The sequence below is a fragment of the Trachurus japonicus genome, chromosome 17, assembly GCF_045865225.1.
Source record: "Trachurus japonicus isolate A0001 chromosome 17, Traja_1.0".
Lineage (NCBI taxonomy): Eukaryota > Metazoa > Chordata > Actinopteri > Carangiformes > Carangidae > Trachurus > Trachurus japonicus.
In genome coordinates, this window is record NC_140923.1 from 28,997,641 (window position 1) to 29,018,578 (window position 20,938).

General features: G+C 40.9%; 2 protein-coding genes across 3 annotated transcripts in view; one reads left to right on the forward strand and one right to left on the reverse strand.

Annotated features, from left to right (window-relative positions):
- Positions 1–840: 840 nt before the first annotated feature.
- On the forward strand, positions 841–5,583 carry LOC146970881 (homeodomain-interacting protein kinase 2-like). The gene is made up of 9 exons (XM_085805962.1): positions 841–1,032; positions 1,309–1,506; positions 2,116–2,298; positions 2,403–2,584; positions 3,689–3,812; positions 4,184–4,294; positions 4,390–4,470; positions 4,570–4,784; positions 5,571–5,583. The coding sequence occupies exons 2-9, from the start codon at positions 1,327–1,329 to the stop codon at positions 5,581–5,583; spliced, it is 1,089 nt and encodes a 362-aa protein (XP_085662088.1). The 5' UTR covers positions 841–1,032; positions 1,309–1,326.
- A 5,558-nt stretch (positions 5,584–11,141) lies between these two features.
- Positions 11,142–20,938, reverse strand: part of cntnap2b (contactin associated protein 2b) — a 77,451-nt gene continuing 67,654 nt past the window's right edge. The window contains exons 19-25 of one of the 2 annotated variants that reach the window (XM_085804846.1): positions 20,672–20,908; positions 20,322–20,555; positions 20,057–20,190; positions 19,030–19,123; positions 17,746–17,976; positions 16,105–16,179; positions 11,142–12,350 (exon numbers count right to left, since the gene is read on the reverse strand). In XM_085804846.1, the coding sequence (XP_085660972.1) occupies positions 12,151–12,350; positions 16,105–16,179; positions 17,746–17,976; positions 19,030–19,123; positions 20,057–20,190; positions 20,322–20,555; positions 20,672–20,908 (1,205 nt within the window). In that variant the 3' untranslated portion in view covers positions 11,142–12,150. The remainder of the gene's footprint in view (positions 12,351–16,104; positions 16,180–17,745; positions 17,977–19,029; positions 19,124–20,056; positions 20,191–20,321; positions 20,556–20,671; positions 20,909–20,938) is intronic. The other variant, XM_085804845.1, reaches the window with a different exon arrangement.

Below are 20,938 nucleotides of genomic sequence, written 5' to 3' on the forward strand. Positions count from 1 at the left end.
ATCTATCTATCTATCTATCTATCTATCTATCTATCTATCTATCTATCTATCTATCTATCTATCTATCTATCTATCTATCTATCTATCTATCTATCTATCTATCTATCTATCTATCTATCTATCTACATCCCATTACATCCATGGCTACTGCTGAAGTTCTCCATGAAATCGTTGCTAGGATACAGACCAAACATCCTGAGGTACTTTTAATGACATTTGTTTCCCTGATGGACTCACTGGAGGATGTGGTGGAGAGATGCTCATTGCTCACTGAACAACTCCGATCATTCACTTCATAACACCTTGATGGACGGCTCCTCTCTCTTCGCTAAAGTATGGAGAGATATAGAAGATCTTTGTACCTTCAGACATCAGGGTTTATCAATTCCTCTGAAAATGGTTGATGAGCTTACAGACAAATGGATTTCCCTTTGGGGATTAATAAAGTCATTGTTATTCTTATTTTGAAAACACCAATCCACCAGTGAGTCAGTAGCTGTTTGGAGCTGGTTTTAGATTTGAGATCCATGCAGGATCATGGGGGTGGGGGGCTGGAGTCAATCCCAGCCAAGACCAGCCAGAATGTAGTGTCTTTTTTTTCTGGGTGATGAAATGACACCCAGAGGACCACCTGTTCAAGTTATTTGAAAAGGGTTAGCTGTTACGTATAGCTGATATGCATGTTCAAGCAAGGTCATAAGACGAAAGGAGCTGACTACAGAACTCCAAGTTTTTCCTCTCTTTGCTGAAATCAAAGCACTTTTCTTTTTTTTAAACACAATCTTGCACTGAATCATTTCAATACATTACATTTGTCATATCATTTGAATTCAGTCCATCTACAACTCTTGACATCACAAGGTGGAGTTCCAGAACAGTCAGTTTAGCACCGGGTCATAATGAGGTTCTAGAACCAAAGACTCAGACACAGCACACTGAGTTATTTCTCTGTGTTGGAGCAGACTACACTCACCCTGTGGATCAGTTAGTGACTTTTGTGGATGTACTGAAAAGCGCTTGAACCTGAACTTGGTAAGACACTGTTTCTGGAGTCCAGTTATGTTGCAGTAGAAGACCAGAGCTAGAAAGTGTGAGGAAGTTTAGACATAAGGCATTGACCACCTGTTGGTAGTTTCATGTTGTACCATGTTTATTTGAACAGAAATGTAGAAACAAGATGGAAACTATTCCTCATGTTGACGTTTAGCCAGGCCAACCACGTCCTGACTCCTGAGTTCGGCGACATTTAGAGATTTAGAGAATCCTCCTGTTTCTTCACTTTTCTGACGTTGCTCTTTTTACCTTCAGCCCAGAAATCGATGAACCATGTCAGACAGCAGCAGCAGCAGCTTTGACATGGATGTGTTCCCGATCCCCAGCCGCTACAAGCTGGTGGACTTCATCGGGAGCGGGAGCTTTGGCACAGTGACACGGTGCAGCCGGAGGGACACCGGAGAGGCTGTGGCCATCAAAATCTCTAGACACGCCCAGGCTTCCAGACAGGAGGTCGGTTCACGCACTTTTCTATTGTGACAAATATTTCTATTGTCACAAATGCTGATTACATTTCAGTGTAATTACAGTCAACTGGTTAAACTGGTTTTCTCATTAGCAAGTTAATTGTAAAACGTATTCTATATGTCTGTTATGGGTTTGTTACTTTTGTTTTTCTAATTAATTAAGTGTATTAAAAAAAAACATTTTTTATATTTAAGTAATAAATATAAAATAATTATTATTATAACAAGTATTTTATAATAATTGTATAAAAATATAACAATATTATATAATACATAATAATAATAATAATATAATACATTTATATTTTTTATATTTTATATAAAATATATTTTAAAATATTTTCTTATAATTTTTAACACTTTATATGCTTAATAATGTACTAACTAACGTTAAATAAGGGACCCTTATTGTAAAGTGTTACCATGTTCTTTTATTATTTGATATATTTCATGGTTGAATTCATTTATTTGTGATTCATTCTTCTTTCTTGCCAAACAAAGGTGTAGTGAACACCATGCATGAGAACAAAAATAAAAACAAAACAAAAAAAAATACTGACGGCCATGACTGCATACCTAAATGTCCAATCCCCAGGCGACCATATTAGAAGAACTGATGAGACACAACCTGGACCAGTCAAATATAGTGAAGTTCTATGAATGGTACCACATGAACAGGTCCACTGGACTGGTGATGGAAGTGTTGGATAAGAGCCTTTATGAGTACATGAAGGGGGATCGTCTGCCATTAGCAGACATCAGGTTGTTCGTACAGCAGGTATGTACGAAAGACACATGTCAATCTAATTGAAGACAGATTTAAAACAGTGGTAAAGGTTTAAACAGCAGCTCTAACCTGTATTGCTCACCTCGTTCCTGCAGTTGGCCAGAGCCTTTGATGGATTAAAGAGTGTTGGGGTGATTCATGGAGACCTGAAACCCAACAACGTCATGCTGGTGAAGGATGAGGAGCAGCAGTGGACGGTGAAGCTCATTGACTTTGGTTTGGCTTTTCATAGATCTGAAGCTGTGGTGGGGTCTCCTCACCAGCTTCCTTATTACAGGTGAGCTTTAAACAGGAACTACATGTAGTTCCACTGCATCCATCTGTTTCAAACATATGGCCCACTTAAAACTTTAACAGATGCTGGTGGTTTGCAGAAGAGCCTATGATTTGTTTATTTGTGAGGATTCCCATCAGCTGTGCCCTAAAACACTGCTAACCTTACTGGAGTCCACATTAGAAACAACACATTTAAAACATACATTTACAAACAAGACTAGTACACATTATGTAAATCGTCATCCCCAAACCATTCATGAAACATTCCAGTGTACAATAACTAGATCTTCTAATCTAGGCCATTAAAATCAGTTCAGAATTTTCCTTACCCTGTCAAGTGTGTGCGCACATATGGTATCTTACAAATATGATATTCCAGGTGTTTCTCACTTTTTTAATGTTGATTTCTGTGTCAATTGTATTGGATTGTAAAACTTTCCATATTAGAGGTAGAAGAAGTGTGGCATACTTTGTGCCCTATAGGCTTTTACCCATTGTAGACAGAAGTGCATGATGTTGATACTGCTATAATGTAGTCACGGGGACAGACATAGGTCATACAGGTGGACAGGCAACCACCCTCCAGCTCTGTTGCCCTTTTTTAACAGGATGCAATAAATCTGCACTTTGGACTCCTTACCTCTTTGCTCTCCTGATCTGCCACCTTTGCACCAGTCATTCTTTTCCACTCCACTACCCCATCTTGTATAAATACAGCTGGCTTATATATTACAAACTGTATATATCTTCTTCCACACACTGTGCAATATTTACAAGTCTCTTATCTTATCTTATCTTATCTTATCTTATCTTATCTTATCTTATCTTATCTTATCTTATCTTATCTTATCTTATTTTATCTTATCTTAGCCTAGCCTAGCCTAGCCCGACCTACCCTACCCGATCCTATCCTATCCTATTTTAAGATTAGTCCATGCCTTTACTTGAAAAGTTTACCACCTTCTCTGCGTAAATAAATAAACATATTATGTTTATTGTCTCTTTTTAGGATTACACATTATGAGATTAGGAACCATAGAGTGTTTGCAATAACGCAGTTTTGTTAGATACAGATACTCAGATGCTGCCCTTCTCCCACTCTCAGAGCCCCAGAGATCATGTTGGGACTCCCCTTCGATGAGGCCATTGACATGTGGTCTCTGGGTGTCCTTATGGGACTGATGATGTTTGGACAGTTGATTTTTCCGTGGTTCTTTGAGTATAATCAAGTAAGTTATGCCTTTCCCTCACAGATCCTGTAGTACATAGTAGTAGTAGTAGTAGTAGTAGTAGTTTTATTTGTCCCCGTAGGGAAATTGAGTTGCAGCAGATTACACTCTTGACATTTCATCTAAAAAACCAACACAGATAAAAACAGCACAGTACAACTTTCACACATAGATTAACACTCATCATTAACACTCATCATCACTGAGTCACACTTTTTATGTTTATCTCAGCCTTAACCTGGTCAGACCAGCTGAGCAGGCTATGAGCTGACCAACACTAACAGTGACTATCGATTATTATTCATACCCCACACATAGGACCTTGTCCTTTATGTTAAATGGTCTGATGTGAGCCTGTGTTTCCTCTCAAGTTGCAGACCATGTGTGAGATCTTGGGCCAACCAGAGGACCATCTTCTGGATGCTGGTCTGAAAACCAAACAGTTTTTCATGAAGACTCCTGGCAACAAATGGACTTTTAAGGCATTTTCTTTGACTTTTCCAAGTGTTAGCTCCACAACACATAAAGATCAGTTAAAGTCGGGACTGTCTCTTGAGTTTTCTACTCTGTCTTTTAGACACAGGACCAGTACTGGCAAAACAAGATTTTCTTTGGCACCAAGAAAGTATTTTTCCATTCCCTGGATGATCTAAAAGCAGTACGTAGTTCACTCAGTTGTAGTTTCTTCAAAATTCAATTCAATTTGTTGAATCAGGAAAATAGCTCAACTGTTTTTTTAATTTATTTGCCCATTAAGTTGAGTAAAGAGATGGGAGGAGACGGTGAAGCATGGAGGCAGTGCATTGACTTACTAAAAGCCATGCTGCAGGTAGACGCCAGCAAGAGGATCACTCCCAGAGAAGTGCTGAGCCATCCCTTCATTACACAGAGCTACCATGGAGCAGCTGAGCCACGCTGCAGCAGCCGGTCCGACGTCTTGGAGACGGACACTGAGACTGAGACTTATGACAGGTACATTCAGGTTCTTCTTCTTCTTCTTCTTCTTTTTGGCAGCCAGGCAGCCTATGCTTCTGGGACACTATTGTTTTGGCCAATATTCTTCTTCCTAGGAAATCCTACTTAACCATACATGAAAAATCACCAAACATTGCACAAAGGTCCAGTCCCATGCCAGATTTATTTAGATGCAAGCACATGCCAATATTCCTCATGGTGGTGGTGGGGGGGCACAGCAAGCGTCTAAATTTTAAAAAACATTAAAGGGACAACGAGGAGTTTTGGAAAGCAAAGTGTTTTCATACTACATTTACCATGAGCCTCCGCGCGCACTGTGAAATTCTTGGACCGGCGCAAGACAGACGTCTTGCCTAGAATGTTTTCATTCATCAAGAATTAAAGTCAGAGGTTCGAAGACGATCTGATACCGTCGTAGTTCCGACCATTTATATTTTGATATTTGAAAAATTTAGCCTACAGTGCATGAAAACGTTTGACTGTAATCAGTACTGTAAACATATACCTGTCAATTCTTGATAAATACATTTTCAATTGTCCTGAAAAACATTTACATAAAAAGTCATGGTCATGAAGTTTGGATATTATCAGAATTTTATCTCATAAAATGAATTATTGAAAACATTTAGAATTCTGCTCTCATGGGAACAAGTCAGGTATGTATCAGTGTAAGAATGGCATTTTTAAACATCAGATTTTCACTTTTCACAGATTTTTGTCCTGATATCAGAATTTTTTGACAGTTTGACAGCTGTTTGAAATCTGCATTGAACCATGCACCAGGGTTCACCTCTAGCCAATTAGCTCCATGAGTTAGGTGATAGTTCTTGATGTCAGCGGTTGAGAGTTCAAGCCTCAGCTAAGGCAGAATCAACATTGTCATGCTGATGTTCTTGTTGTCTTCCAATTCTTTCTCTTGTTGCCCAGAATTGCCCAGCCCCAACCAGTGCTGGGACCAGCTTTAATTCTTCTTTGTTCTTTGGTTGAGAGACATGTAGATGATCATCCTGCATTGTGATGGACGACATGTTCTGTCTGTGTGTTCAGGAGTCAGTCTGAGCAGACCCAGGACCCTCAGGGTGAAGATGCGTTGAACCACCGTACTGACGCGCTGTGCTGTGACACTCGTGACTTAGATGATGACATGAAGGAGATCTCACAACTTGCTCTGATCTCTGAATCAGAGGACATTACATCAGGTAGGAAACACACACTTCCACTTGTGGACTTCCACATTGCTCTTAATCCTACCACGTAAATATTTAAAAATATTTAACATTTGCTTGTTTGTGTTTTTAGACGAGACTGGTGTTCACAAGGACGAGAAGAAGAAAAAGAAGAAGAAGAAGAAAGCAATCAGACGTTTCTTCTCATGGATGAGGAGGACCTTTACCTCCTGTCACTTATGGAGAGTTGAGGACTGCAGCTCTCCGCCATGACTTTAAGAACCGACATTTTTAATGAATATAGGCTGTGCTGGTTCTGGAGGGGAAGTATGATTTGTTAGATTTACACCCTGCTTCCTCTGAACCGTTGCACCTAATGCAGATCCAGATGGAGATATCAGCCTCGGCCGTTAAAGGCAGATCTCCTCTGAATGATCTGTGCACCTGTTATGGTGTTAGGAGAAAGTTCTAAGGCTTTGTTCTGTTATATTCAACTATTCAGAGCCACTACCAATAATTTACTCTTGGTCTGCTCATCGCTGTCTGTGAGGATCATAATTCTCCATGAATACAGAATGTTACATTCTTGCCATGAAAGTTCTTCAAGACATGTTTCAGCAAGAACAAAGCATTCAGCTGTTATTCAACTTATGATGAATATGATCGATGAATAACAAGCTGAGGCTGGTTGAAGTTTTTTAGAGGAGGGGTGGTGGGATAGATTGCCTGGCTGGGGCTGTCACAATGTGAGCTGAGCCGATGTTGAAGCTGTTGAGCCTCTTCTACCTTGTTTTCCACACCAACTTGTGGAGGGACATTTACTACAGCTGAACAGTGACTGTCCAGTTAAAGCCCAACCCCAGACAATTAGAGCTCTAGGTTTTGTCTCCTGGCTGTGATGATTTCCATGATTGTAAAAGGAAGTGAAAGTGTTCTCTGTTCGTCTGAGACCAGGCCACATTGTGTCCTGAGCACTGAGCAGGCACATGCAGGTTTTTGTCTTCAGGTTGGCCAACCAGCACGTCTCCAGCAGAGCTACAGACTGTTATGTGTTTCTCCCTCACAGATCTGGATTTTGTTGTTTTGTTACTTTAACATGACCTTGCTTTTTGCCCTTAAATGCAGTCTTATCTGCACACACCATCTTTCGGTTCTTTATCTAACCAAGTCAAGTTCATCACCACCTTTCTGTCACTGACGGTGGCCCACACTGAGGCACACTCTGTTGGAGGGAAGTGTTGAGTTTACTATGTTGTTGTTATAGTATATTGCCTTCACCCTGTTATTTGAGATAATGTGTTGTGATTTTATGCCAAACAAATAAAATTGTATTGAACTGTATTAACAGTCCTCTGTGTCTGAATTTGACCATATTTCTTTCAGCTGGTTGAGGCAAAATTAACAAAATAACAAAATTATGTATGAAAAATATTTAATTGTAGAGAGTAGGTGACGTTGCATTTTAGCAGCATTTCAGTATCAGTGGCTCTAACAAAGGGGCAGGGGAAAATTACAGGAAAACATTGGTGTTTTACTCACCTGTACTGTATTTCCAGCTTTGGAATGGGGCCATTTAAAGGCTCAGGAAACCTCTGCAGCTGTTTGGAGTTCATCAGCTGATTAGAGTGTGACACCATTAGGTTACAATAGGGAACTTTTTCACTATATATTCTCATTTTTTTAGATACTAAATTTTGAGTTTTGTTAAAAGACATAATCATTGCAATTAAAATAAAGACATGATTTTTTTTTGTCTGTGTGTAATGAATCATGATTGAGTATGTAAGAGCATCTCAATTCACAAGTATGTCAGAATGCAGTAAGTAGGATGGTGCACTCAAAAAGTTCCAAAAATTGAATGTGGAACGATGGATACTTCACAAGGTCAATGGTCACTGTCTTGGCTACGTAGCAGAGTATAATACGTAAACAAACATAGGCTACCCGAAGGCGATTGTTTTTCACCCGTAATAGGAGCCGGCTGATGCTGCGGCGGCTGCGTAATCTGAATAATGAAGTAAGGCATTCATTATCGCTAATTGAAATAACAAACAAAACAAGTTAGATGTGTTGACGGGCTATAGTGGTCTAAAAAAAGAAAACATTGGTAACCGTATTCAATTTGAGACAACACTAACGAAATTCTAGTCGAAATTCGTGCACTAGCCTACAGAAGAAAGTAGATGACCGTGTTCAAATTGAGACACAGCACTGGTCCCAGGGCCGCTGTGGGGGGAATGGAAACCCCCCAGTCCCGCCTGAAGCTCTGCCCCTGTCACTGCTAAGTAGACTTTAATGGTCCTTTAAAATAAAACCTGTATGTTTTCATGCACCCAAAATTCAAATTTCACTCATTATCTACTCACCCTCATGTCAACTAAGAGCTGTGAGAATGTTCAGAGTCCTCTGTTCCTTCTCTGAGTTACGGGGGGGGTCCATGCAGCAGTATTTGTCCATATAATGGTTGTGAATGGATACCACTTTTCTTCGTCCAAAAAGACACACCAAAAAACATCCAAATACGTCCATAGTGCTCATCTGTAATGTCCCTCTTGTATTGAAGCCCCGACATGAGAAATTGTTCCGAAAAAAATTAAATAAGTCTATATTTTAAGCTTGTTTGTAGCGGAAGCTCCCAGTGTCTCATTCACTGCTCTTCCTGTGTCAGTACAAATCTCATGCCGGGGCTTCAATACAAGAGGGACATTACAGACGAGCAGTATGGAGGTATTTGGATTTTCTTTGGTGTGTCTTTTTGGACAAAGAGAAGTGGTATCCATTCACAACCATTACATGGACAAATACTGCTGTGCGGACCCCCTCGTAACTCAGAAAAGCCACGAATAACTCTGAAAATTCTCACAGCTCTTAGTCGACATGAGGGTGAGTAGATAATGAGTGAAATTAGAATTTTGGGTGAACTATCCCTTTGAACAGCGCAAATTTCAATACTTCACCACAAAGAAGAAAGTTATCATATACATTGTCCAGTCTAACAGTCCAACAAGTGAGTTTGAGAGACATGAGGTGCTCCAGTTTCACTTCCTCTGTCCTCCTGCAGGATCCAGGTCTGACATGATCCTTCCTGGACCCCGTTGTTGCATGTGGTCAAAAATCTAACGACAGCCAGTAGAAGATTTGAACTCATATTTTACTGCTCTTTCCAAGAGGAGGCATCTTTTTTTTTTCAAGACAATGAGAAAAGCACAACAAATGAGAAATAAGCTATAAAAACAAGAACAATTTGGCAAAGTTTTATACATATAACATGAAGGAAAAAAAAGCAACGTGATGCTACAGTGGCTTATCAAACAGAGAGGTGTGTGTGTGTGTGTGTGTCATTCAGTGTTAAAACAGCATGCCATTACTCTGCAGTGCAGTCAAAAGAATACAAATGCAATACAATCAAATGTCAGGATGTAAGCTGTAGTTTTTATATGTGGGTAACGAACATTCTCTTCCAGAAACAGCATCGTCAAAAGAATCAAATAATCTAGCTCAGGTTCTTTAAGGACAGGTAGGCTATGATAGGGATCTGAACTCAGAGTCCTGTCAGTCCATCTGAAGAGTGAGACAAGGGTTTGTATAGCTGCCCCCCTCCCTCCATCAGGTGGAGGCTGCTCTCAGTCCTCAAGAAGAAATCAAAACACTATGATAAACCAATCAAGCTGTCTCTGTAGCTGTAAAGTTTTCATTCCTGCACAGAATCAGACAAGATGATCCATGTCAGTGTGTCTCTGAATTATATCATCTGTCTCCCAGCTCAGGAACCTGTCCAGGTGAATTAGCCTAGCATAGCACAGAGACTGGAAGTAAAGGGAAACAGCTAGCCTAGCTCTTTTACAAGTGACAAATAGCAGAGCTGTGATGTCTACAGCTATTCATAAGGCTCAGGTCAGCTGAAGATGTGTTTCTGTTAACTCAGATTTAGATTTCGACTTGTGTTGATCTCTGATCTGAGACCAGTTGCATCTTCTTGGATGCTGCTCTGCTGCTAGTCACTGGCCAAACCTGTGCTCCAAAACTAGTGAACACCCTGCCAAAAGCTATCAGAGACCGGTCCTGGCTTCTCTAATATTCACAGTCATCTCATATTCTACTGTTCTTACTAGTTACTAGGGGTGGGCGGAAAATAAATATTATGATACAGCATAGTATTGCAATATTTTGCATGGCAATATTGTATCGATACACTGACGCCAAGTATCAATCTGAACAGACTAAGGAGTTAATCTTATTAGAAAAAAAAACAGATGTTTAAGTTTTAAGTTTCATTTGCAATTGAAAAAATGAATAAACCGCAATATATTGAAGCATATTGCAAAATATTGCAATAATATCGTATCGAGTAGGGGTGGGAATAACCACAGGCCCTGCAATACGATACGATATTATTACGATTCTTGTGTCTCAATACGATATTATTATGATTATTCTAATAAGATCAACTCAGTCTGTTCAGATCAATACTTTAACGATACTTGGCGTTAATACAATCAATACAATATTACCATGTAAAATGTCGCGATATGATGCCATATCAGTTTTTTCTCCTATCGCAGGGCCTCTGGTGATTCCCCTTATTAGTTACTGTCTTTATTTTCATTTTCATATATTTCATCATATCTGTCTTTCTAATACTGTTTTTGGACTATTCCATTTTTGTTGTAAAGCACTTTAAGCTCTCTCTACCACCTCTCAATCAAGTGATAGTAAATCATAGGCACACAGTTCTGTCACATCAAATACACTGATTATTTTCCACAGTGTGTCTTCACCACAGAATAACCCAGACAACATGTTTTTTTTTACATTTCTCTTCTAAAATTGTGCAAAACGGTTTTGTTTCTAATGAACTTAAGGTAGAATGTCATTTATGTTTTTGTTCTGAGTCTGTTTCCTGTTTGTGTCAAATTCTGACACTTTGACTCACACGTTAACAGACACAGTAAACCAGACAGCTGGAGGCAGCTCTGGTTCACTCGTGATGGAGCTAGGCTAACACTTCCATCTGCTTTCTGTCTTTGTGCTAAGCTAGGCTAAACCCCATCTATTTGCACTAAACGCACCAATTAAAACTTCATCTTGTCCAACTCTGGAGGAAGAAGAAAAAGAAAAAGAAGAATTTGCTCCATAAACAGCAGAAATGTTCAGAAACCTTGTGATGTGTTGTATAACTTTTACACAGTTTTGCATTATTGTAAACACTGACATTTCTAACAAAAGACAACGTGTACTTCAGAAATCTGAGAAAGACACAGAACAGTGAGTGGAGCTCTTGTGGACTGACTGGACTCAGGTCAGTTAGAACTCAGCCTGAACTCATTTGGCAGCAAAAATAGTAAAAAGCAAAAGATTCATTAAAACATTAAGACACTGTCAGATATGTAGATGCAAAAATAAACACACGTGTGACGTTTTCTTTTTCCTGGTCCTTAGTCCAAATGATGCAGACAACGTCATGGCTACATCTCCTTTACAGGCAGGCCAGCACACACACTCACGCACATACACACATATTAAGGCTCAAATTAAACGTTACTGAAATGAATAGAAAATAAGGCAAATGATTAGAGATGAGATTTAAAAAGCTGGAGTTAATGAGTTTTGCTACACATGTGGAGGATTATTGAAATTGATGGATTAATCAATATTGAAATCATAATTGATTAAATGAATTATTACCATTAATGCCTCATTGCCTAATGTGAAACACCAGCACATCGCACAAGAATCATAAAGATACAAACTTATACAAAAAAATTAACAATGTAAAACTTTTATGAAAAAATAAATAATTTAAATATGATTGCATAAATCAATTGCACAAATTAAACTGAAAGCAAATTTTCAAAAATGAAAGATAAAAAAAAAAAAAACCTGATGAACACACTCACTCGTGGCACTGTCTTCTCCATCACCTGAAGCCTGTCATGCTGTCACACTTGTCCGTTGTAAATAAAGTTAAAACAAACTGCTCCACACATCCACATGGGCTCTGCCAGGCAGTGCTGCGCCCTGTGCTTTAAAACCCACGCCGCGATGCATGTGTCCGCTGTCCATAAAGTTTTTAAATAAACCCGCTCGGCACTTTTCTCCAGGTTCACCTCACTACTACTCCCTATGCTGAGGAAAAAACTAACATACATCCTAACGTCATGTGTCCGTGGCCCCCCCCCACCGGGACATGGCGGGCCTCAGATGAACCACTCCTTCTTGCTCTCGTCGATGGTCTCAGTGAAGGCTGGGTCGTTGACGATGATGGCGGCGTCGGCGCAGTCGGCCGACTCCGCCCCCTTGGCCTCGTTGGTGTGGTAGGAGCCCTTGTGACGGAACAGGTGGCGGATCACGAACACCATGATGCAGAGGACGGTGAAGATCACCATGGAGATGATGCCTGGGAAGAGAGCAGTTTACCAACTAATTATTGAAGGGGATCCTGCTAATTAAAAGCATTAAAGGGATATGCCAACATTTTTTTTTTTTACATGTCTTGCCTCACTCCCGAGTCCATGACCAGCCGAGAGACACCATCCTTTCGACTGTGCGTGCAGTAACAAGGGAGAGCCCATATTGCCCGTAATTAGCTTAGCTCAAACGCTGGAAGTGCATAGGTAGTGTTAGCCTGCTTCCAGTTAAAGTCATCAGGAAACTCTTCAGCAACGCTAAATGGAAACCGACGGGCCGATCTTCGTCTCAGAGCTGACAAAACTCTCCGCTAAGGCATCTTGAGCGGTCAAATGCCGGTAACGGGACGAGATCGGTCAAAACGGAGGGTTCAAGCAAAGACGGTTTATTTTGGTTCAAGCTAGCTACATGGAGGGTAGGTTAGCTTCCCATTTCAAAGTAAAAGCACAAATTCTATCGTCATGGTTTTCTGTATGTAAAGGGCAACGGGTGTTTTATTTTGTGAAAGTAACCGGAAGTGGCTTGAGTAAAAAATTGTAAACAGTTGGTATTTAGTAGGGCTTTGACATTTGTCCAAAAAATCATATTCGAACTTCGTTTGTTTATTAATATTAATATTCGAATATATTCGAATATTTATGGATAATATTTTTTTAATATTTTGACACCCCCCCCCGCCCGAAGCGACCGGATTGTCCGACGAGGGGGGGGGGTATAAGTTTCGCTTTCACTGTCATGCATGCTGCAAGCGCGCTTCTCTGTGTGTGTGTGTGTGTGTGTGTGTGTGTGTGTGTGTGTGTGTGTGTGTGTGTGTGCACGCACGCATGCCAATAAGAAACAGCGCTATGCGGAGATTAATGAACGGATGACATGCTGCGGTGGTGTATTTGCGACAATTAAAAAAACGGCCCGCCACTCCTAAATGAATGTAGAGGAAACACATATTTCAACTTTTCCCTCCGTGGTTTGTAGAGTATCTATGGTCGCACTCGCAGCCTTTTGCTCCGCCATTGTTTATCAGTGAAGAAGTGTGAACAGGCGTCAGGCGTTAACGACGTGATAACGTCATACTGTAAGTACAGGAGCCCCAGGTGATCAATGCTAATGAGCTGGCGTTTCACAACTTCAACAGGCTGAAAAAAGCCTTTAATCTGGATTGAAAACTACGTTTTCAGGCAAACACATTTACCAAAAATAATGCTTATTACAGGTTCGAATATTTAGAGCTGCCCTAATATTCGTTCGAATATGGTTATTTTTTTAATATTCGAATTATATTCGAATTTCGAAGTTCGTTGTCAAAGCCCTAGTATTTAGACAAATTAACGACACACTGCTGATCTAAACGGCTACTTTCTCGCCTAAAAATGTTTGAAATGTTGATAAAGTGATATATTTACAGAGTTTAGAGCTAAAATGAAATCAGCTTCTGAGTGCTGATTTCGGCTCGGGTAGGAGGCAGGCTAACACTATGCACTTCCAGCGTTTGAGCTAAGCTAATTACAGGCAATAAGGGCTCTATCTCCCTTGTTACTGCATGCACGGCCGGAAGGATGGTGTCTATCTGTTAGTCATGGACTCGGGAGTGAGGCAAGACACAAAAAAAATGTTGGCGTATCCCTTTAATTAATTACTTTCAGATTTTTCACACGTGAACGCAAAGTTGTCAAACGCCTGATTCAGCCATGATCACTTCCCTTTACCTAGAGGGCTTTTATTATGGAAATACAACAGGATTTAAACATAAGGATGGTGTTACTCTTATTTTTTATTTGTCAAATTTGAAGTGAGTTACTTTTTCTCTATCTTAACATTTTCACGTGTTTCCTGAAGCATTCTTAGCTAATAGTATCTTCCCTATATCATTCGCTGGTAAGGTTGGTCTGGAGCTCTCTTAGACTCTTCTTGGGGCTATAAGCAATTGTAGACAAAAGAGTTTTTAAAAAAGTTTCGCCTCTATCTTTCCAAAGAAACTGTGACAGTGGCTGGGTTGCTTTTAGAGCAAATGTTAACCAATGGCAGAAAAGACTAAACTGATTAAACAAGGGTGCTGGTCAATCATCTGTGATTGTAAATCGAGCCATCAGTGTTACCAGTGTGCGATATGTGAAAAAACCAGAGGGAGGGATAGTGACGGCAAATTCCACAGATATTTAATTTACATAGGCCTATATAAAAAAATCTTTATATTTTGGAACCAGGCGTAGAAAGGTAAACAACTTTGGTAAGATTCTTAGCACGCTAAGAAAGAACATTATCAGGGAACCCGGAACCGTCCTCCTAGTAATTGATAAAAAAATTACTGATAAAAATATTCTTTTAAAGGGACAACAAGGAGTTTTGGAAAGCGAAGTGTTCTCATACTACATTTAGCATGAGCCTCCGCGCGCACAGTGAAATTCTTGAAAATGGAGCCATTAACAAGTGTGGGTAGCGTAGATTCATCCACATTAACGTGAGGCTTTTTTTTATAACCAAATAGAAACTCCTCGTTGTCCCTTTAACTAATTATTATTCTTTTTTAAGTTATGATTAAAAACACCACACACAATCTTAAACAACTGTATTCTATACTTTTACTTTTGTAGGAGAAAAATAGAATGTGTCATGTCCGTAGTAGAGCGCCAATAGGATTGTGAAAGTCAGGCCACCAAAGGTTTGAGCCAGATCGCTGTGACCTGTACTGGTGCCAAACAAGTAGAGAACAACAACAAGAGATATGGGGATAGGAAGTTGCACCACACACACCCATAGTGATAACAGCCAAATGCATTGATAGGTTATGTGACCAAGGTCTCTAAGATAAGTGATACCGAACTGTTCTCCCCCATTTCCCGTTTGAGATAGAGTGCCAAAATATCTGGTAAACAGGATGAGCTTGGTACATCGAGCACCCTCAGCCTGGGTTGGGTATAAAAATGCATGTCACTCTTTGTAATGTTGGAAGAATATCTCGAGCCTACGTTGGTTACGGGGCCGTGTTGGAATAAAGAGATCCCCATCTGACACCTGTGTCTCGATCGTCTGATTCCTCTTTTGATGCACCTCTTTCTGCCACAACACTTTCTCAAATATAAATCGAGTTCAAATAAAATGCAGCATAAAAAAATATCGGCCGTCCAGAAATTTGTGATGTCAAAATGGGGTCACGAGCCAAAAAATGTTGGGAACCACTGCTGTAATGAACAAAGGACCTCCAGAAGAGTACCTGGTACCAAAGCTGAGCAGAGTCCAGTCGACTGGAGCTGGTACCACGTAGTTTAAGGCAGCATAACATTTATAAATGTCATGTCAGCTTCACCGTTATGCTTTTGACAACTTTATCTACCAATCAGACTGGATGTCCAGCCCAACATGGCAACCCTCCACACCTGTCTTACTGAAATACAACACCGGATGTCAGATAACTTGTTACTGAGCTATCATGTCCATGAGAATGAGATGGACGCACACGGACAACCCCGACACATCTGCCTCCTCCCAGTCTGGCTGCTGTCGGCCTAGAGGCATAAAAACAGATCTGAGAGCAGCAGAGTGCACTTCACAGCGGTGCTGAGTCAGCGTCCTGCCTCTCCACACACAACAACAGTTTGACCTTGTTGTGAAGAATCTCCTCGACTCCCTGCTGCAGCCGTCAGCACTGTGTTGTTCAGGCTGCTGACGGACACAGTCATGTGTGTGTGTGGTGTCTGCTCTTTTCTCAGCTGCAGCTCAAACACTTAAAAAGTAAAAAAATGTTTTACCTCCAATTATGGCAGAGTTGCGATCCACTCCATCACCAGTGGCTTTGTCCTCGTTTAAGGGGAAAATGGCTCCAGCTGTGGAAAAAACAAACATTTGTTTGGATTCTATCATTAAGATTTCAACATGCGGTACTGTGTAAAGGTTTTAGGCACTTCAGATGTTTAGATTCTTATGCAAACATTACAGCCAGGGCCAAAAATAACTTATTTTGGGGGCGTCGTGTGGCCCATTTCCTGTCTCTCTCAACTATCCTATCAATTAAAGGCACAAAGCCCCCCCAAAATATACTTTAAAAAAGTTGAACTATCCCTTTAATTCACAAGGAGAAGACTGAAGTTTTCCAAGAAGCCAAGTTATGATCTGATTTAGGTTTCTTCTGCTGGCTGAACTTTGGATGAAGTTGATCATTCATGGTATTATTTCTGAAAGCATCTTCCCTTTACTTACAGTACACTGTTATTATTTGTTTCATTCACAATCTGCATAATTTGCAAAGCAGCTAATGTAAAAAACAATATTAACTGTAAACATTTTACAATAACATATTGTATTATTATTTATTTACAGGTATTTACTGGCAACTTTAGTTGCCAGGTAATTACTGTAATTTATTAGAATACAAGAAAAAGTTGTAAACTAGATTACATTGAATTGCTGTTTTCTAAAAAAGAAAAGAGTAAGTTACTGTAATTTATATACAGCAAAACATGTAAAAGATGTACAGTAATATGTTGTAATAGCTTTTTACAGTAATAAACTGCAATTTTACAATAATTAACTGGCAACTTTTTTGCCAGGTATTTACTGTAAATACCTAATCTACAGTAATACTCTAATAATCTACAGTCAATTCTTTACAGTGTACCTTTAAAGGGATAGTTCACCCAAAATTGAAATTTCACTCATTATCTACTCACCCTCATGTCGACTAAGGGCTGGGAGAAGTTTCAGAGTTATCCGTGGCTTCTCTGAGTTACAGGGGGTCTCGGCGTAGCAGTGCATGTCCAACGGTTGCAAATGGATACCAATTGTCTTCGTAACAAAAAGACACACCAAAAAACATCCAAATACCTCCATGCTGCTTGTATGTATGCTTTGTATGTCTGTCTTGTTTTGAGGCCCCGAAATGCGAAATTGTCCCAAAAAAAATTAAATAAGTCTATTTTTCAAGCTTGTTTGTAGCGGAAGCTCCTCTTCCCGGTTCATCAAATTTGGATGAACCAGGGTCTGTCCTCTTCCCAGTTCGTCCAAATTTGACGAACCGGGAAGAGGAGCTTCGAGAAGCTTCCGCTACAAAACAAGCTTGAAATATAGACTTATTTAATTTTTTTCGGGACAATTTCGCATTTCGGGACTTCAATACAAGACAGACATTACATACGAGCAGCATGGAGGTATTTGGATGTTTTCTGGTGTGTCTTTTTGTTGCAGTTGGTATCCATTTGCAACCGTTATATGGACATGCATTGCTATGCCGAGACCCCCTGTAACTCAGAGAAGCCACGGATAACTCTGAAACTTCTCCCAGCCCTTATTCGACATGAGGGTGAGTAGATAATGAGTGAAATTTCAATTTTGGGTGAACTATCCCTTTAACCTTTACACAGTTACTGTTGATTCAATTTGAACTGTGACTTTACCAGCTTCCATGTGCCAGGGGTCGCTGGCCGAGGCCATGGGCGAGATGGTGAGGGGCGAGGCTCCGCAGTTGGACGGGACCAGGATCCCGTGGGTGGTGACGGGCGCCGCCAGGCCCGAGCGCAACGCGGCTTTCAACGGCGCCACGCTGTTGAACTGGACTCTGGACAGACAGCCCACGAAGCCCGGCGTGTTGTAGCGCTCGATCAGGATGGGGTCGATCTGTCCTGTCTCTGCAGGACAGAGAGGATCACGCAGTCTCACCACGACTGTTTGTTTTCTAATATGAGGCAAAAGCTCTAGCTTCAAATGTAACTTTATGTATTTATTGTACGTAAAATTACAGAAAGTGAATCTACTGTAAAGCTTAAAGGGATCAACAACATTTTTTTTTTTTCGTGTCTTGCCTCACTCCCGAGTCCATGACAAGCAGATAGACACCATCCTTTCGACTGTGCGTGCAGTAACAAGGGAGATGAGCCTGTATCACCCGTAATTAGCTTAGCTCAAACACTGGAAGTGCATAGGTAGTGTTAGCCTGCCTCCACCTAAAGTCATCAGAGAAACTCTTCAGCAACTCTAAATGGAAACCGACGGGCTGACAAAACTCTCCGGTAAGGCATCCTGAGCGGTCAAATGCCGGTAACGGGACGAGATCGGTCAAAACGGAGGGTTCAAGCTAAGACGGTTTATTTTAGTTCAAGCTATATCGAGGGTAGGTTAGCTTCCTATTTCAAAGTAAAAGCACAATTTCTATCGTCATGGTTTTCTGTATGTAAAGGGCAACGGGTGTTTTATTTTGTGAAAGTAACCGGAAGTGCGTTGGTCACAACGGCTAGCTTGAGTAGCGCCGAATTCGTCCGAACAAAATTGTAAACAGCTGGTATTTAGACAAATTAACGACACACTGCTGATCTAAACGGCTACTTTCTCGCCTAAAAATGTTTGAAATGTTGATAAAGTGATATATTTACAGAGTTTAGAGCTAAAATGAAATCAGATTCTGACGGCTGGCTCGGGTAGGAGGCAGGCTAACACTACCTATGCACTTCCAGCGTTTGAGCTGAGCTAATTACGGGCGATGCGGGTTCTCCCTTGTTACTGCACGCACAGTCGAAAGGATGGTGTCTATCTGCTGGTCATAGACTCGGGAGTGAGGCAAGACACGAAAAAAAATGTTGGCGTATCCCTTTAAGTACAACAGGACACCTTAGTGTAAGTAATACATCTATTCAACAGGTAAAGAAGAGTTGAGCGGTTTCCTGCCCTCTACACATTTCACTTACCAAAGACCTTTCCCAGAAAGATGCTTTTGACCAGGTTGAACTGGGTGTCGGAGGTGACAGGCAGGGTGTGTGTGGAGACCGGGTAGTGGTCCAGCTGGAGAACAGACAGACACATAGAGGACAGAGTTCAGGGAAAAGATCAGATGATAAATTTAATCCGTCTGGTTTTTTGATCTCCTCTGTTTGGATTTTCCGGGCTTTTAACCTGATCACATTCAAACAGTGAACAGTTTTTACTGGAGTGGAACTATACACAGTTGAGATGAACTCAGTTTAGAAACAAGCTTCAAATGATTCAACAAAATAATCTGTAAAAACTTCACCTTGAATAAAGAACAGTCCTCCAAAAATCACTAATTACATTTCTGTGTCAGCTAACAAGATGAACAGTCTGATCTCTGTCAGTGAGATTTAGACATGCTGTTGATGTCTGGACAGGGCTAGGCCAGCTGTTCCCCCCTGCATCCAGTCTTTGCTAAAAAAAATAAATAAAAAAATAAGCCCCACCACCCCCACCCACCTTCTCTGTTTATGGGTGATTCTTCAATTAGGGCAGTTTTTCTGGCCCCAGGGTGAATTTTCAAGACAAAAAACAACAAAACAAAACAGAAAAAAAACTATTATTGTACTATATTGCTGGGGCTAAGTTGTAAAAGCTCTGAACTGTGTCTTAATTATGACATTTTCCCATCACGTTTCATTTTCAAAATTTCAAAGGTAATACGTTTTTTATTGTTTTTGTTTTCAGGTAATGTGGGAGATTATTTTTGGATTATTTTGTTATATGTATTTAAGTGATATTATGTATTATGTTTGTTCTTTCGTATGTTGTCATTATTTTGTGTTTGATGTAGAGGCTTTATATCCTGTATCAGATGTTTTTTCATTAAATTTCATTGAATTCATTAAATAAGTATCCACAATTAAAATGTTACCCTGTAGCAACCCAAAACATAATAACGGCCAATAATGTAATAATTATGGCCATTTTAAATGTAATAAAGCCAAAACCAAAAAACCAACTGACCTGCAGTCGTATCTCTCGTAAGTTCCTCGTTATGTTGACGGAGTGTGGCTGCCCGTTGGCCAGGTTACGGTGGTCGACGTCTATGGTGTAGGGTTCTGTCAGCCCCCCAAGACTGTAGCGGATCTGGAGGGTGCCTGGACACACACACACACACACACACACACACACAAACACATGGGAGAACGATGCAACAGCAGTTAATGAAACATATCCATTAATTTGGATGAAATAAGATAATCAACTGGATGGATGTTGTTGAGCCCACCATTATGCCTGAGCACAACAGCCAGGTAGTCCTGAGTCCTGGAGCTGATGTAGACCAGGATGCTGGGGGTGTTGGAGGTGCTGAAGCTGAACACCAGCTCCTCCTGAGTCAGGTTGGCTTCACCGGGAACGCTGACACCTGATAGGCTCTTCACCTCCCGCAGCGCAAAAGGCCCCGCCTCCAACGGGAAGTCGTAACGCACCAGGGTTCCTGTCTCAAAGTAGCCGCCAACATCTAGCACACAAACACACACAGCAGCAGAAGAAGAAAGGTGTTGATTACTCTTCGTTATAACGAACGATGACATCATCCGATGATGTCACGAGAGCTCGGCAGCGTGGAGGTCGTACCGTCGGTGCAGAAGGCTCCGTCGTACGCGGTGAGGGAGCAGTCGCAGGAGTATCCGTTGTACTGCTCCACGCACTTTCCGCCGTTCCTGCAGTGCATCCCATAGCTGCTGCAGTGACCCTGGCAACCGGGACTCACCCCGGGAGTCGACACTGCCTTCTCCTCCAGGTCAAAGGTCACACCATTTATCTTCAAGGCGCGCATGCAGCCTAGGAAACCCCTCTGACCGCTCGAGGCACCTGGGAAATGAAAGACAACTTTAGCACTTA